This window comes from Thamnophis sirtalis, unplaced genomic scaffold (genome assembly GCF_051295495.1).
Source record: "Thamnophis sirtalis isolate CommonGarterSnake01/CBP01778 unplaced genomic scaffold, rThaSir2_p1.2 scaffold_8, whole genome shotgun sequence".
In the NCBI taxonomy this organism is placed as follows: domain Eukaryota; kingdom Metazoa; phylum Chordata; class Lepidosauria; order Squamata; family Natricidae; genus Thamnophis; species Thamnophis sirtalis.
This window is the reverse complement of record NW_028261388.1, coordinates 26,735,343-26,752,584: the sequence shown is the minus strand read 5'-3', so window position 1 is coordinate 26,752,584 and position 17,242 is coordinate 26,735,343. Positions and strand designations below refer to the sequence as shown.

General features: G+C 37.7%; 1 protein-coding gene across 1 annotated transcript in view; it reads right to left on the bottom strand.

Moving 5' to 3' along the window:
* Positions 1-7,086: 7,086 nt before the first annotated feature.
* The window catches only part of ARHGAP31 (Rho GTPase activating protein 31), a 102,800-nt gene continuing 92,644 nt past the window's right edge, over positions 7,087-17,242 (bottom strand). The window contains exons 10-12 of the mRNA XM_087721316.1: positions 15,319-15,939; positions 11,654-11,937; positions 7,087-10,056 (exon numbers count right to left, since the gene is read on the bottom strand). Of these exons, the coding sequence (XP_087577442.1) occupies positions 7,642-10,056; positions 11,654-11,937; positions 15,319-15,939 (3,320 nt within the window). The 3' untranslated portion in view covers positions 7,087-7,641. The remainder of the gene's footprint in view (positions 10,057-11,653; positions 11,938-15,318; positions 15,940-17,242) is intronic.

Genomic DNA, 17,242 nt, shown 5'->3' with positions numbered 1-17,242 from the left:
TTGACTTTGGAGTGGTTTAACTTGAATTTGTATCTATTGTTTGCCCATGTATTATTGCGGTTGAAGCTGAAGTAGTCATTGACAGGTAGGACGTTGTAGCAGACAATTTTATGTACTATGCTTAGGTCAGACTGAAGATGGCGTAGTTCTAAGTTGTCTAAGCCCAAATTTTATTGCAGATAGAGGAATGGAGGACTCTTCTCGTAAAATATCTTTGGACTCTCTCAATTGTATTAATGTCTGATATGCAGTGCGGGTTCCAGACAGATGAGCTGTATTTGAGAATTGGTTTACCAAATGTTTTGTATGCTCTAGTTAGTAGTACAATATTTACCAGAGAAGAGCTACACAAGATTAGGTTAACAACTCTTAATGCCTGTTTGGCAATGTTGTTACAGTGGGCTGTGGCACTTAGATCTTTAGAAATGAGTACTCCAAGGTCCTTGATAGAGTGCAGGTCATCTGCAAGATCATGTCCATCTACCTTGTATTTTATGTTTTGATTTATTTTTGCCAATGTGTAAAACAGAGCATTTATTGGTTGGGATTTGAAGTTTGACCAATCTGACACCTAATCAAGGTCTTTTTGAAGGGTGGTAGCATTGTCAGTGGTGTTGAATAGTTTTACATCATCAGCAAAGAGAACGCAGTTGCTTCTAATATTGCAAAGGTCATTTATGTAATGTATAAAGAATGTTGGTCCTAAAATGCTACCTTGGGGAACACCGCTGTTAACAGGTACAGGATATGTTAGACCTCTATCATATACCATATATATCATATATCATATACATGATATATGATTGATACACACACACACACACACACACACACACACACACACACATGACTACCTGTAATAAACCAGATTCTGCTCTTTTAAGTGATATAACTTAAAATTTGTTCGGAAATTGTAGTACTGTAAACATTCACTATTTTAGAAAGAGCAAGAATATAGTTCTGAGCATTTATTTTGTACATGTCCCATTCGGTTTCCAATATATTAAAGGAGAACATTTGTCCATTTTATACAGTATTCGTATTAAAGAGGAATAGATGTTTTTGTTACTACAGATAGTCCTCAACATGCAACCATTCATTTAGTGACAGTTCAAAGTTACAATAGCACTGAAAAAATGACTGTTTTTCACATTTACGTCCGTTGCAGCATCTGCAGCATCATTTGATCAAAATTTGAATGCTTGGCAGCTGGCATATATACAGACATGTATAATGGTTACAGTGTCCCGGGGTCATGTGATCATCTTTTGTGGCCTTCTGACAAGCAAAGTCAATGGGGAAGTCAAATTCATTTAACAACTGTGGAAAGAAAGGTCATAAAATGGGGCAAAACCCACCTAAAAACTGTCTTGCTTAGCAAAAGAAATTTGGAGCTCATTTGTGGTCATAAATCGAGGGCTACCTGCATTACTAAACATCTGCCACAAAAAACACAGGAAAATGTGGGTTTGGAAAAAATATCAATATAAATTAAATGACAAGATACCCATGTGGGCAATTCCTAGACACGCAATAGAAAATATGAATATAGCACAAAAACAGGATATAATTACTTACAGACAGCTTCTTACCCTAGAAAGGGGTGTATTACAACTAAAATCCTTAGATGTATTAAAAGAGGAAAAGGTAATTCAAACATGGTTCCAGTATGGACAGCTACAGGCCAGATGGAAAACAGATCAAAAATTGGTTTCATGCAAGTCGAGGATAATTTATTTAAACAAATAAGAGATCAAAGTTTAATGCATATAAAGAGGATATACAATGTATTAGTACAGATGGATTCCGAAACAGAACTAGTTAAAGATTGTATGATAAAGTGGGCTCAAAATATTGAAGAACCAATAATGTTGGATACATGGGAAAGAATCTGGGTAAGAAATGTAAAATTTACACAAGCCCAAAACCTGAGAGAAAATTTTTACAAGATGTTCTATAGATGGCATTTAGATCCTTAAAAGTTGGCTTCTATGTATCTGAATTTACAACCCAAATGCTGGAGATGTGGTTCTCTCGATGCAACATATTTCCATACATGGTGGACTTGCCAAAAGGTTAAGGCATTTTGGATAAAAATATGGTGGATTATGCAAAATGTTCTTAAAAAAAGGATAAAGTTTACTCCTCAGTTATTTTTGTTAGGTATAATTACTGACTGTACAGCGTTAGAGATTAACTTGATTTTGCACTTAATAACTGCAGCAAGATTTTTGGTGGCGCAATACTGGAAGAAGGAAGACTTGCCTACAATTCAAGAATGGACATTGAAAGTCACAAATTTAGCCGAGATGGCTAAAATATCTGCATATCTTAAGGATCACTCAAATGAGAGATATAAACAAGACTGGAAAAAATGGATTGATTATATACAAAATAAATACGGGACTAAGAAATTCCAGATAGCTTATGCTTAAGATCAGGAATGATTTAAATTGTTTAAAGTTAGTTTAGCAAGGAGGAGCTAAGTTCAATGTAAAGATATTATCAATTTCTTATTCTTTTTTCCAATATATTTTAGACTGTTTTTGTTAAAAATCTATATCGTGTATGGGTTCTGGGAAGTCGGGGGGGGGATTGTGGGGGGTTGGGGGGAGGGGGAGGGATATATATCAGGTTTGACGAGACATGTTAGATTTTAATGTAATTTGACCCCACATGTATACTGTTTTTTCTTATATTTTCATTACTATTATTATTACTATTTTTTCTTTAAAACTAGGATATGTTAAGCATATTGACATGTAGCGGAAATACACCAATGAGAGGAGGAGTGGGAAACAGAAGGGAGAAGAAAGATGGGAAGAGAAGGATAGGAGAGAGGGTAAGGGGGGAAGATGAGAAGGATAAGGAGGAGTGGATTGTAGAGAGAGGAGCAGTAGAAAGGAAGTGGAAGTAGAGTAGGAAAGGATGATGGAGGGAAGATAGAAAGTTGGAGGGTGGTAGAAGAAAGAGGTGTATGGAGAGCAGAAGAGCTATAATGGGTTTCTATTTTTTCTGGGCATTGTTGACAAGAGGAACTGATGTAATTATTATTTAATACTATATGATACCGGCTATGTATAGTATACATGTGAGTGTGTGTTATGAAACTAAAAATGGAAATAAAAAGATGCTTGTTGAATATTATAGAAATAAAGACCCATTCCCAATTTCTTCCAAAAGACCTAGCGGAAAAACAGCCCAATCCACTCCTGCAGTGCTGACTTTTCATAGGAATTTTTCACTTCCCCTTAAAATATTAAATGATACATTGCCGATCTTCTCAAAGAAGAAGAAAATGTATAGCTGATACTATTATTCTTTCTTCAGTATAATAGTGAAAGTACCCATTTCCCAGATCAGATCTTTTTGTGTATATCCATGAATAAGGAAGAAGCCATGAATCCCATCAAATCCAGGGAACTAGCAGGTTGCCCAGATCTGATTCCAGCACAAACCAGATTACTCCCTAATTATATAGCCATGCTAAATATATTACTAAAAGTAAAATACCAGACTAAGCATCCTATGTTCTGTTGTATATCAGTCAAAATGCATGCAAATGGCCTTTCATTTTAATGTATCTAAAGATACGAACAGGATCCCAATTAATGCATTTAGATTTTGAAAAATGAAAAGGAAGCAGCTGGAGGAGAGATAGAAAGAGAATTAAATCCCTTCAAGTTATGAGCTTCTGGTGACAGTAGTCAAGATAGATGCTTTGTGAGAAAATATGAGATCCAGCTGCTACCAAATGTAATGTTTAGATTTATTCAAGTTGCTTTGGAAACACAGAAAATTGGATTTTCTTCTACTAGATATGAAAAAAACTGAAGTTCAGCAAGAATTTTAAGTCCGTCTGTAACTTTTGTACTACTTACAAAGGATGCAGGGTGATCACTAATATTCTGACTACTTCACACAGGTAGATGAGCCATCCACATGAAGTAGTTCAGTCAAGTTCCTGGAGTATAAATCTAACAATCCAACAAGTATTTTTCAGATAAGAATGTAATAACAATGTACATTCTCTCAATTTCTTTAAATAATTGGTTATCAATGATCTTGCATAATCACACTTGTGATGCTGATAAGCATCCTTAATGCTTGGGGCTATTCAAGGATGGAAAAATTATAGCCCTTCATATTACTGAAAGATTCCTCATCAATATTTCTCAGAACTTGATATTAACTGGACCTTTTTGAAATTGAATTTCAGAAGCATCTGAAAAGTTCACAGGTTTTCCATCCCTGATTTAGATAAGTAAGGAGGACCATAATAGAAGTGTCAAAAGTAAACATCTTTTGTTCCCATCAAGAGCACAGTAACTATGTACATTGTCAAAACAACACTAAGACACAAATATGTTTTTATAAAAACTCCAGTTTAATCTCATGGTTGAGACTTGGCAAAATTTCCACGTGCTGTCCATGAAAACAATACTCATCATGATGATTAAATGAAATTCAATGCATTCATACAAAGCTCACATTAATGGACTCGGTTTCCCCCTCTCAAATTTAAAGCAATAGGAAAAACTGACTCATAATTTCTTCAGGGAGTGGAAAGGGCAGGAAGGAACAGGGATTTATCCTCAACTGAAATTTGTTTTATTTAATAAAATTATCAGAAACAAATCTTGAAAAAAAGTATACTTGTATCTTAAAGAATTACAGTTAAAATGTTATAAGCAATCTAACATGGCATGCAGCATTTTTCATATACAGGAAAGATGCACAGCTTGAGACCTCAGAGCCATAGAAGGACCTTGAATGCTTTGAGTACAGTGGATGTGTCCCTTCAAAAGTTGCCAACAAGTTGTGATTAATACTATGAAAGAAGGAAGAAAACTAAAAAATGCATGGGAACATTTTTACATTTAATACATGTTCAGAAAATCCCCATTAACCGAATTCACTTTTGAATGAAATGAAATCAATTTTATTTTATTTTATCCTTGATCTAACGTCTGGACTGTTGTTCTCAGAATGCCACTGAAAAAACTAAGTGCAGCCCTCCCCTTTTCATCCACCTTCAAACTCCCCCAAAGTTATGCCTTTTTTTAAAAAATAGAACACAATGGAAGAAGAATCCCATCCATTTTAAAAATTTGCCCATAATTTCCCCAATCTCAACTGAAATTGTGTGTATGTCTGTATGTGCACCCAAGAATTGAAACTGACAAGAAATTGAAGTAAAACAGTGCTAAGGATGCAAAGTGATATACAAGCACTTTTCTAGTTTCTTAATCATATCTCTCATCTCATAAAACAATTCTTCACTACCATTACCTCAGGGACCATTGCCATGAAATCATTGGAAGATATACTTTTTTGAGTGAGATCTGTTTCAGATGAGTTTAGCAATAGTTGTTAAAGTCCTGTGTTGATATGAAGAACAATTGCAGGAAAAAAGATCAGGAAGAACAGACTCCACGGTTAGCAGACAGGGCAATTGATGATCTTTCTCTATCAAAAGTGTGGGAAACCTACACAACAGGATTTTGCAACTAATTTCTAAACACTGGCTTTGTCCAATATTCAGACATGCAGTGCTATTTAGAGACAGCTTCTTAGGTCTTAATTATACTGTATTTTAATATATTTCTATAGCACATTTTTAGAAAATATATCTGTCACTAGGAAAATAGTCAATATACCTTGCTTAAAGCAAATCCTAGGCATTACTTAAGCAAAAGAACAAACCATCCCACAGGTAACTACTGCAAATCTTTCTCTCTTGATACCATTCATTGAGCAAGTAAATTATTTTTGTTATCCCAGAAATGGTATAATGTACTAACAACTTTCCTTTAATTCAGCATTCTGCTTCACTCCATTAATCTATTTCTTCCACAGCACACAGTGCTCTTCCTTCTGTCCTTGGGCATTATAGGAAGGGGAGGGAGAAGAATTTGTTTTTTGCTTTCCCTTCTTTGCAAACTACTATAAGCAGCATACCAAGCCTTGACCAAATCTAAGGATGCAAAAAGCAGAACCTCTTGTTCTATGTTTCTTAAAATGGAGAAACTGATTTATTCTCAAAATGAATCTTAAAAATCTTAAAAATTCATAGCATTCCAATTGTGTTTAGCTGAATTTCTCTTCAATTAAGCAGTTGAATTTCTCTTCAATTAAATTCTCTCCAATTAAAATAAGGTTTTTTTTGTTCTTAACAATGCACAAATAAAGATCGTGTCACCCATTACTCTGTTATAAAGAGAGAACCACAATGTTTTAGGAATGCCAATCCTCTTTTGCTATTATTTCAAACTTCCTTACATAAATTTTATTGAAAAATAAAAAAAGAAAGAGGGATTTATAAAAGACTTCAAAAGTAAGAGGTGCTCATTTTGTTATGTGAAGCAACTTATTCTCAAAATCAAAGTTGGAATTCTAGGTAGAAGTACATGTGTCAAAATAAGTATTAGTGAAATTACAATATATGCCATTTCAGTATCTTATATGTATACCAAAGTCACTTGCCACATATTTTCACAACAAAGTCACTTGTCTACATATTTTCTGTCCTAGCTCTAGTTCAATTGTGTTTTGTGAATATGTGGTTCTAGACTATGATATTGAGAGTCAATGAGACAACAAAATCAAACACATGTAAGTCATTCTTGATAGATCTTCAGACCCCCAATTCTGATTTAATAACTTGCAACCAGACATTTGGGGTGGAATTTATTTGCTAATTCAAATTTACTTCGTGCCACTTATTGATGCAAGTTGGGTAGCAACTTAAATTCAATCTAATTTGCAAAACAGCCATACTGGGGCTGGTGTAGAGAAAATCATATTATAATGTTTTCAATAAACATCAGTATGCTATAATGTTCTAATAAGTGGATTGAAGCTTATTATGACTGCCCTATCACTTTATTTAGCAGCTACCTAAAGTGACACTGCTACACAGATAGCAAATTAGTGCTTTTGAAGAAGGATGAATATCAACTGGAGTGGGTTCAATCCCTACTATTACATCACTAAATCTTCCAATTATTGACATAGCAGATATTTTACACTGTATGACTATTTGTACAATCTTCTATAATCAGTATTAAAGTCCATCAACCATTTAGAGAAAAGTAAGATATAATTGGTGTTTTTAATAATAATTATAATAGCTTATCAAAATAGGTTTCACTCAAACACTTCAGCATTCCTCTCTCACCACTTATTTGAGTGCCCAGCATGCACATTATTCTTTTGACAATGCTCCTTGTAGGTCTGAACATAGATGCATGGAGCAGGACTGCTGTTCTTAATACATACCAGGACTGAACTCCCCAATACTTAGCATTTCAACATTATAGGAAGGCAATAAGCAAGATCATGGAAAGGAACATTAGTTGAGATGATTCATATCTGTTGGTGGGAAGCAGAAGCATGAGAATGTCTTATAAAGGAATACATTTCTAGACACCTTTTACCTCTGCCTTTCCTTGCAGTAAAATGTTGCTTTCACCTGTGGGATAATTTCATCTATTAAATGTGACAAAGTATAAAATTAAGGATTGTTGAAATCAACAATTACTGTTTTAGTAATAAGCATTTAGCAATAATAGCATCATATTCAAAGTTCGCAGTGTTACCAGTATATCTCATCCACCAGGGAAGAGAAATTGAAAGACATTATTCAATCTGACGCCCGCTTCTTCCATCCAGAATTACAGACCTCCTCTGTGGTTGGTAAAAGCAACTTGTAGATGTCTCTAGTCTTTGGCCATTCTTTGGAATGGTCATCTTGTTACGAAGAGTGACACCCTCTGGGGCTGCCCCTAATAAATCATTCAAAATTGGACTTGGAGAAGGGCTCTGTGTAGGGCTTCTTATGGGAGACAACAATACTCTAGAGTCTGCTGAAGAGGGATGGTCCATGATAGGAAAGGGAGGACTAAATAGAATAAGGCTCTGGGGTCTTCCTGGTCTAGACCTGTAAGAAGGCTTTGAAACCCCAGATGGCCTCTCCATTTTTGAGGACTGTGGAGTATCTCCAGTGGTTTCTCCTTCAGAGGTTCTCTTTCGCCGAAGAATTGGTGCATCCTGAGTAGTATTATGATTGGGAAAAGATGGTTCGGCTTTTCTAGCTGCAGCTGAATCCAAAATGAGTGTATTGTTGTTTTCTTTTCCCATCCCATCAAGTGATGGACTCTTTGGGAGTTGCAGCTGACCCTGAGCATTTTGAATGGGCTTGATTAGACTTTTCTTGACTTCTGTTTCTTTATTCTCGGATGCCAGTGAGATTCTACAGTTGGGGTTTTGTGTCTGCAAAGGTTGGGGAACTTGGGTATATTGAATCTTTGGTGGAATTACTGGCACAGCTCGAGCCTGACACATCTTAACCATGAAAGATGTTCTTACCGCTGAAACACTTACAGGGGCAGAATTACGACGACCGGTGGTAGCATGAGCCATCATTATGTATTCTAAGTCTAAGTCTTGGGGATCAAAGTGTGACCCCCAAAGGTCAGCTTTATTTTCACTTGGACAAACAACAGGAAGGGATGGCGCAGAATCACTAGACTTAGCTTCTTTCTGCCCGCAGAGAAAGTGCCTGGGTGAAGAGGGGAAAGACAAGTTGTCAAAATTAAAAAGGCTGGCGAGTGGAAGGACAGAATCCAGGTTGAGAGAAGAGGGCCTTGGCTTTCCTTTACATGGAATGTCTTCATCTTTCTTGATCTGCAGCTCTTTAGTACAACATGGTCCTTTCATAACAGGAACTCCAGGTCTGTCATTCTGTTGAATATTAGTTGCATGCTTTCCTGTGCAGTTTGAATTTAATAAACTGACCTCAGTATTAAATTGTGATGAAGGAGAATCTAGCTTCATGTTTTCTTGATTTTTTTCATCTTTAGGCACTTTCTTCTTAACCAATGCTTTACAGGCAGCACTGGGCAATCCTTCAAGACCAGAAGGCAACTCCGTTGCTGCAAAGCCTGCTTGATGACTTAGATATTTCATGTGTTTTTCATGTGAGTTTGAAGTTTCCTTTAAACAATTCAGCCAGGCTTCAGCTTTCTGAAAACTTTCTTTCCACTGTCCTGGTGAATATTCCTTCATTCCTTGTTCTAGGTTACCACAAAGCTGTTCTTCATGTGCATTAGCTAAAGGTATTTCTATAGCCCAATGAGCTTTCAAAAAATCTTTACTATCTAAGGAAAAGCTGCGACTGAAACATGGTTTCTTCAAATGGCTTTGGGCCATTCCTTGGTTCTGTGGCTGAAACTCCTGAAGTGCCTTCCCTTGCGTTTCTTTCAAGGTAGGAGAATGAAGTGGACTGGTGACCCACTGATGATCTTCCCATGGCTCTAGTAACTCTAAACTATGGACATGGTCACTCCATGTATCTTCCTCCTGTCGGTTAGCAGAGTTCTGATTATTCATTCTGCCCCCTTTGACCCATGGGACTTCAGCTCTACATTGGATCTTTGAATTGGTTAGATCTCTCTCTGAAAATATGTCACTGCTTTTTTCTAACTGGGCTGTTGTTTCAACTTTTTTCTCTAGTTGAACAAGCCGATTCTTACTTTCACATTTTGGCTGATCTAAATTATTTTCTTTGGAATATGATGACTTGTCTGTTGAAAAAGCTGTGTTTTCTTTTAGTTGTGATGGAAACTTCCAATTTGGGGATTGAGATGGAAGGTCGTTTTTTGTGTTATCATCTTGTGGGCAATTTTTTGAACATGGACTATTTTGCAGCTTCACTGAGGTGAAGGAAATACCACTCTGCTTTCTGTATGTCTCAGAGTTGCAAAGTTGTACATCTTTCGATTCTTTGGAAAGAATGTCAGGTATAGCCAATGGATCTCCAATTATGTTTTCTTCTTTGGGGGGAGTTGATTGCAGAAGAGAACTACACACTAAACTCTTTGTTTCTGAAGATGCAATGGATGTAAGATTTGGTTTAAACTCCCCTTGTTGTTCGTCTGTCTTTAAAGCACTTCCAGTACACGGAAACTCCTCCTCAGATTCAACAATTTTCAGCTCTTGTTGAATATCTGGCCACAGTGGTTTCATCACAGTGTTGGAATGATCATCAACCACCTGAAAAAGAGAAACCATCTAGATCACAAAACTCTATTTTATGAGTTTTTTAAAATCAGCTACATAAAAGTTTTAGGATAACAGCTAAGCATATATTCTATTGAAAGAATGAAAAGTTCTTCTACTATCCTTTTCCATTAAAAACTATATACATTCAAATTCTATTAAATAAATAATGCTAAAATGAAAATTTCCTCCATTGAAGATAGAAATCTTGCTATTTGTCCATCCCACTTTGTTGGAAACCAAATGTTAAAAATGAGGCACTATTTGAAAACTATGATACAGTGGGAATAAATCAGCAAGTAATAAACTATTTCAATCAACAATAATATTTTCAGTGGTTTTGGATTTATATCATCGGAAACTTCATAATGGCCTCAAAGTCAATGTGAAGATCCGAGGTGGCACAGTGGTTAAATGCAGCACTGCAGGCTACTTCAGCTGACTGCAGTTCTGCAGTTCGACTGTTCAAATCTCACCGGCTCAAGGTTGACTCAGCCTTCCATCCTTCTGAGCTGGGTAAAATGAGGACCCGGATTGTTGGGGGCAATATGCTGACTCTGTAAACTACTTAGAGAGGGCTGAAAGCCCTATGAAGCAGTATATAAGTCTAACTGCTATTGCTAACTGCTAAGATCAAGCTAGACAACTCACAGTGTTAATGTGATTCCCAGGAATTTTTCCATTGAGAGATTTGGGATCGGCATTATTGGACTTTAACATTTGGCAATGGCAAAGGAGAAGGGGAAAAAAAAGACTTTTTGACTCAAAGGAAGCAAGACTGGGAATTATTAGTAAGCGATGAGTGAAAAAGAACTTGGATTCCCCCCTCCCCCCCCAGTAGCTTTAGTCTAGTTTATTTAGAATGCCTCAATTCTTTTTGGGGACTGAATTGAATTTGATATCTGAAATTTGAATCCCCTCTTGGCTATTACTAAAAATTAACAAGCTGTAGGGTTTTAATTTTTTTAATGTTCAATTAATTGGATGAAAATTTGTTGACGTTTATTAGAAGAGGAAGACAGCTCAGTTTTTTTTTAAAAAAATGTTCAGACATTTCTTGTTTAAAAAAACAGTAATATGGAAGACATATTCAGAAATTTTATTTACCCTTCTGAGAGGAAAATCAGACCAACACATTTCTATCTTTTAATGGACAAATGTGAAGAAAATTACAAGTAGAATAGAGGTGTGCCTATCCATACAATCTGAAAATTTTATGAGTAACATGACTGCTTTTGTTTGGTTTTTATGGAAAATGTTTTAGATTATCTTTGGATTGATTCTTAGACATTGCAGTGTGTTTGTAAACGTATGAAACTCACAATCATTAGTGAAAGCGAGAGATAGTTCAGAATCAAATTAAATGGCTTTAGAGGAATTCTGCCTTGATTTACATATTTATTAAGTCCCAATCACCCTGATTCAGTTTGGGGGATGTTTAAATCTGGAATACACTTTGTAAAAATGTCCAGTATTACAGGGTGTATCAAGAATGGTACTTGAGGAAAGAATAGTTGGTGTCTTTTTCATAAAATAGCAAAACGGTCAAACAACATAACATCCAAAGAAGACTTTCAATACTTTTTCTTACCTTTAGATGTGAGTTATCTTCTGTTTTATCTATTGACAGCTCTGGTGGCCAGGAAATTTGCTCTGACATGTCCTTAATCCCAAACTGGTCTTGACTTGCTTTCTCTGTCTGCTGCTGGCTTGCAAGGATCATAACCAATGGGCTCTGTTCCAGGGGGAGCTTATCTTCTAAAGGTTGGCTGCAGTTGTTACCTCCACTCTTTGTCTCCTGAGTATTGATGGTTACTTGAGGAATACTTACAGACTCCAGCTTCTTAACTATGACTATTTTCTCAGTAGTAGAATCTATGTAAACAAATAAAATAAAAAGCAGATGTCAGGCCTGGAAGCCATCTTTTGCATTGGGCCTTTAGGCCTGCCACATTCAATGCTGTGGGAAAATGGGAGGGGAGGTTATATGGAGTCTGGGAGATATATAGTCATAATAACTTTCCTTTCTCAGAGAGTCAAGGACATCTTGTCTTGCACTTGGGAGGGTGTGACTGAGAGGCATCTCCAGTTGGGATGGTGCCTGATGTGACGGCCATGTGGGTGCTGGGCAGGGACTTGGACTTTCATTTGGGTTGGGAAAACCTGGAAACTTTCAGATTTGGGTTTTCCAAGATGTGCCAATATTACATCTCTAATAAAATGGAACTTTGAGGAATTTCAAGCCTCAGTGTCTTCTTTCATTGGGAGTCTTACTTGGAACCCTGACAGCAGATACCCAAATTTTAAAGAAGAAAACAAAATGATCAAAAGAAAATGAAGAAACCGTACAATTAAAAGGTCAACTTATTCTAAACCAACCTTCCTTAATATGAAACTGACTGCATATGACAATAGTTCTGGTGTTTTTTGAAGGCATCATACTGAGATGGCAGTGGGTGGATGGACGGACGGATGGACGGACGGACAGAAATAGGCTGGCTGGCTTTTAAAATGGAAATGATTTTCTATTCTGGTAATGAATGGAGGCCATCTTAATTTTGTTGTTGGATTTATGCACTTCTCAATTTGAGTTTATCTTAAGGACAGATAATTTGAAGTCAATTGTGCCCATGGCACGACAAATCCGTGCTCGTCAAAATAGCGGTGGTTAAACTGCATCGCTAAAGCCGTGACATCATCACCGTGCGTCATCACCGCCGTGACAACAGTGCGGCGACAGAAGGGCGATCCAGATACCTCCAAAGGTAGCTGCTCCTGCGGCCGGGCTGACAGTGGCAGCGGGTACGGGGCAAAGCAGGCTGCCCAGCAGCAGCAGCCCGCGGGAAGGGTCCAGCTCAGCCGCGGGGGGCAGCAGGAAGCCTGCGGGTGGCCCGAGCGGGGCCGGCAGCAGCAGGCGGGGCGCGGGCTCCGCCGACGCCGCCCGCCCTGCCTCTTTCTCCGGGGGAGGCGGCGGCGGCGGCGGAGGACACACCCCACCTACTGCTGCTAGCCCCGCTCGGGCCACCCGCGGGCTTCCTGCTGCCCCCCGCGGCTGAGCTGGACCCTTCCCGCAGGCTGCTGCTGCTGGGCAGCCCACTTTGCCCCGTGCCTGCTTGCGAGCCCCTAGGTTTAGGGTTAGGTTTAGGGTTAGGTTTAGGGTTAGGTTTAGGGTTAGGTTTAGGGTGAGGTTAGGCTGAGTGCTTCGGGAGGCGCGGATTTGCCCTCCACCCTTATGTCAGCGCGGTAAGGTCGCATTTGCTTTAGCGATTCGGACGGCGCGGATTAGCACTCGGGCTTATGTCTCCGCGGATTAGCACTCTGCAGTATTGTGGTGGAACCAATTGTGCCTGAACTGTTATATAGCTATGAGATGAACAATGCTCTCTACGTATGTTTGGCAGCATAATTATATGTAATAAGCCATCGTTTCTTCTCTACGGTATATACTAGTATGTTCCTAATCTACAAATTACACAACACTGGCTACATTTTGACAATAATCCTGTATTTTTCACACTGACTAAAAGTTGGAAGTCTTTTGAAAGATGCAAAGATCTCTATCTGGAAGTGGCACATACTGAATCTGGGTCCTTTTACATATATAGAGTATATGATTTAGCATGATCCTTCATATCCCAACATCTCTAAATATATGGAGTTTTCAACAGTTTAAAGCTGTAAATGCTAACATAAGAACTTCAGTTATGGCCCAAATACTTTTAATGCCTAAATTTTCATGAGATCATTATCTTTGCAACCTTATGTTGGGTTCTTATGACATCTAGAAAAGAAGTCTAGAATTTAATGAGATCTCACACCAGAATCTCTGAAAACTGGCCATTTAATTATTCAAAATATCATGTCATTTATTTTGGGAAATAGATATATTAAAATAGATATTTTAGAGTGCAATAGGTGCCCTGGCACTGTGTTGTCAGCATCTGCTCTAGATGTTCAGGATATTGCAGTAATCTGTTTTAAGAGGCAGTCTAGGTATATAAAATAGGCATATAAAATACTGTACTCTGATTTTTTATTATATTTTTAATGAAAGGAGGTTTAGAGTGGAAAGCAATTTGGGAAGTTTAAGCTGTTCCTTCCAGGTGCGTTCCTGTCTCAATTGATCCTTTCTAAAACTCGCTTTTGTCTTCATGTTCTTCCAACTACATGTAATAACTTGTCTGACAATTAATTTCAGCCTACCACCAAGATTTCCCTTTTGTTCCATTAATAACTAAGTAAAAAGATTACTCCAGCTGTATCACTACAAGCTAGGTTTTCATAACATCCTCAGGCTGTGTGATCTCCAATACAAAGTCACCCATGTGTTCCTAAAGGCATTCTGTTCCACAGGATATTTTTAACAATTTTATGTAATTGGGACCCCCCCTCACTTTTCTTATAAAAACCCCTCACTTTTAAAGAACAGAGGCAGGATATATCTTGTTTCCCCAAAAATAAGACCTAACTGGAAAATAAGTCCTAGCATGATTTTTTTTAGGATGCTCGTAATATAAGTCTTACCCCCAAAATAAACCCCGTTAAGATTGTCAACCAGATGGATGCATTTAGTACCGTATTTCCCCTAAAATAAGGCCTAACCAGAAAATAAGCCCTAATGCATCTTTTGGAGCAAAAATTAATATAAGACCAGTCTTATTTTTGGGGAAACATGGTAAGATTGATATCTATTATTTTGAAAAGAAAATCTCTATATTATAAAAGTAATAAGATGTCACAATGTGTTGCTCTGTGATTTAACAAGCTTGAAAGATTACATCAATTTTAAATTGCTATTGATAATAATGAGGATTGTTTTTTTTTTCTGTTAATTAGCTTTTCTTTTGCCAGTTTTACTTTTTTTTAAAGATCACTGTAATATATCTAGGTTTTCTTTCTTCACTAGCAAAAAGAAAAAAGGAATGGACGGACAGCAATAGGTATCCAGGTAAACTGGCATTTTCAACTGCATGCTCCCACCAAAAAAACCCAAAAAAACAATGTTGTGAAAAACACATGTGTCAAATATTCTTCAAGAATCTCCATGACATGCTCTCAATATTTCAACTATTCTCTATTACCCATGTTGGAGATCTCTTGTGAACACATTACTACAGCCTTTCCTAAGTCAGGGTGCACAACTCTTTCCAAATGTTGTTCTCAACATTTGCAAATCTCTTTCTTTTGATCATTTGCCATGGCTAGAGATAAGCTGTTCAACATCTGGAACATCATCCATCCTTATTCTAAGCTTACCTGTTATGGATTTGGACTCAGGCTTCTTTTCTTCCTTGACTGTGACATGCTCTAATTGGTCACAGTTGTCACCTTCAGGGACTGAAGAGATAGCACTTCCTTTTCCCAGAAAAGAGGATTCCTGAAGGCTAGAGAAAGCTGCTTTGTCTTTGACAGGCATCCGACAAGGTGTACTGTTGATACTGATGACTGCAGATACTCTAAGGGGCACCGAGACAGCAAAAGGCTCCGAGATATTCAAGGCTTTATGTTGGTGACGGGGAGAGGCTTCCAGGGGGAATAGGGTCCCATGGAATCCCAAATTGGATGTCTCATTATTTGAAGTATAAAACATACGGCACATCTTTGGGGAGGTCTGCTCATTTTCAGGGTCTTCAGTGGGGCGGAATACCTTCAGTTGCTCAGGAAGTGGTTTCATTTGGGTTGGCCGTAGAATATGATTCTCTGCATTGTCCTCTGCTCCTCCTTCAGCTCCTTTCATGGCACCTTTGAGATCCCACTCTGTGTCTTGCTTGTTGAGGTCAAAGGAGCTGCTAGGTCCCCCCACTCGTTGTTTCATCATTGGAACAAAAAACCCTCCACTCGTGATTGTGCGCTTGAAATGACCTTTTTCATCCTCTCCTAAAGGAAGAAGGAAGGAAACAAAGATAAATTTTGCCAGTCTGGTCTCTCATACATGGTCAAACTCTTTTTTGTCCTGCATTGTACATTGTTTATTGATTAATTTGTTCATTTTTTGTTTTAATCTTTAAAGGTCACAGACACATGTCTAACGATGCTGTGATTCAATCATATTTATGGAGAGGGGAAAGAAGAATCTAAAGGGATATTAAAAGAAAAAATAATAGATTGATACTAATAAAGGAGAGATTGATACTATTTTGCTGTTTCGGAATAAAATTAATATCACAGAACATAGCAGAACCTTGGGATCAGCATGGAGATCTGGATGTTATCTGGGGACTATATCGCATGGTTATTCATCTTAGATTAGTTTGAATACTAATACAGATAGAACTTTTAAATCGTATCTTCTATTCCTTCTAGAGCACACAGGGAGATTAATATTTCCTTTAAAAGTCTGTTCCATCTTTATAAAAGCCGAGGTGGGGCCGTGGTTAGAGTGCAGTACTACAGGCTACTTCAGCTGATTGCGAGCTGCAGTTCGGCAGTTCAAATCTCAGCAGCTCAAGGTTGACTTCCATCCTTCCAAAATGAGGACCCAGATTGTTGGGGGCAATATGCTGACTGTAAATCGCTTACAGAGGGCTGTAAAAGCACTTTGAAGCGGTATATAAGTCTAAGTGCTATTGCTATTGCTATAATGGCCCAGCAAAAGCCAACTTTTAGGATGTCCTTTGTGGTACAAACTACAGTGAGGAAAAAATGATGAGAATGTGTTGCAATACCATGATGCGAATTCTGACCTTTCATAATTGCATCAAGGTATCAAACGCAAGCACATCAGTGACAAAGTTTGCATTGTGAAATTATGATGTGTGGTTGATCACCTGTGTCACCCCAAAAAGGCTGTAATCCTATGGTAAATACTTTATTGGGAGTAGGGACAAATCAGGCTGACTTAAAGAGCACTTTTTCCTTGCACAATACATGCTAGACATGATTCAATTTTCTGTTAGATCACTGACTGAATTTATTTCTAAGCTCTCCTCAGTTTACAATTATAATTTCAAAAGCAGTCATCATGACCTGCTTTGGTGTCTGCAAATCTGTATTCTGTATCCCAGTCATGGATTCCATCTACCGTCTATTTGGAAATGGTGATAGGGAAAAGTATATTTAGTAAAAGAGAAACTTGGGGTAAAGAGGGTATTTTCCACTTCCTCCTCAATTCTCTATCTTTTTTCTAAGCCGAAGGCAGCAGCCATAAAATTGTTTTAAAAGATGGACAGGATGAAATACA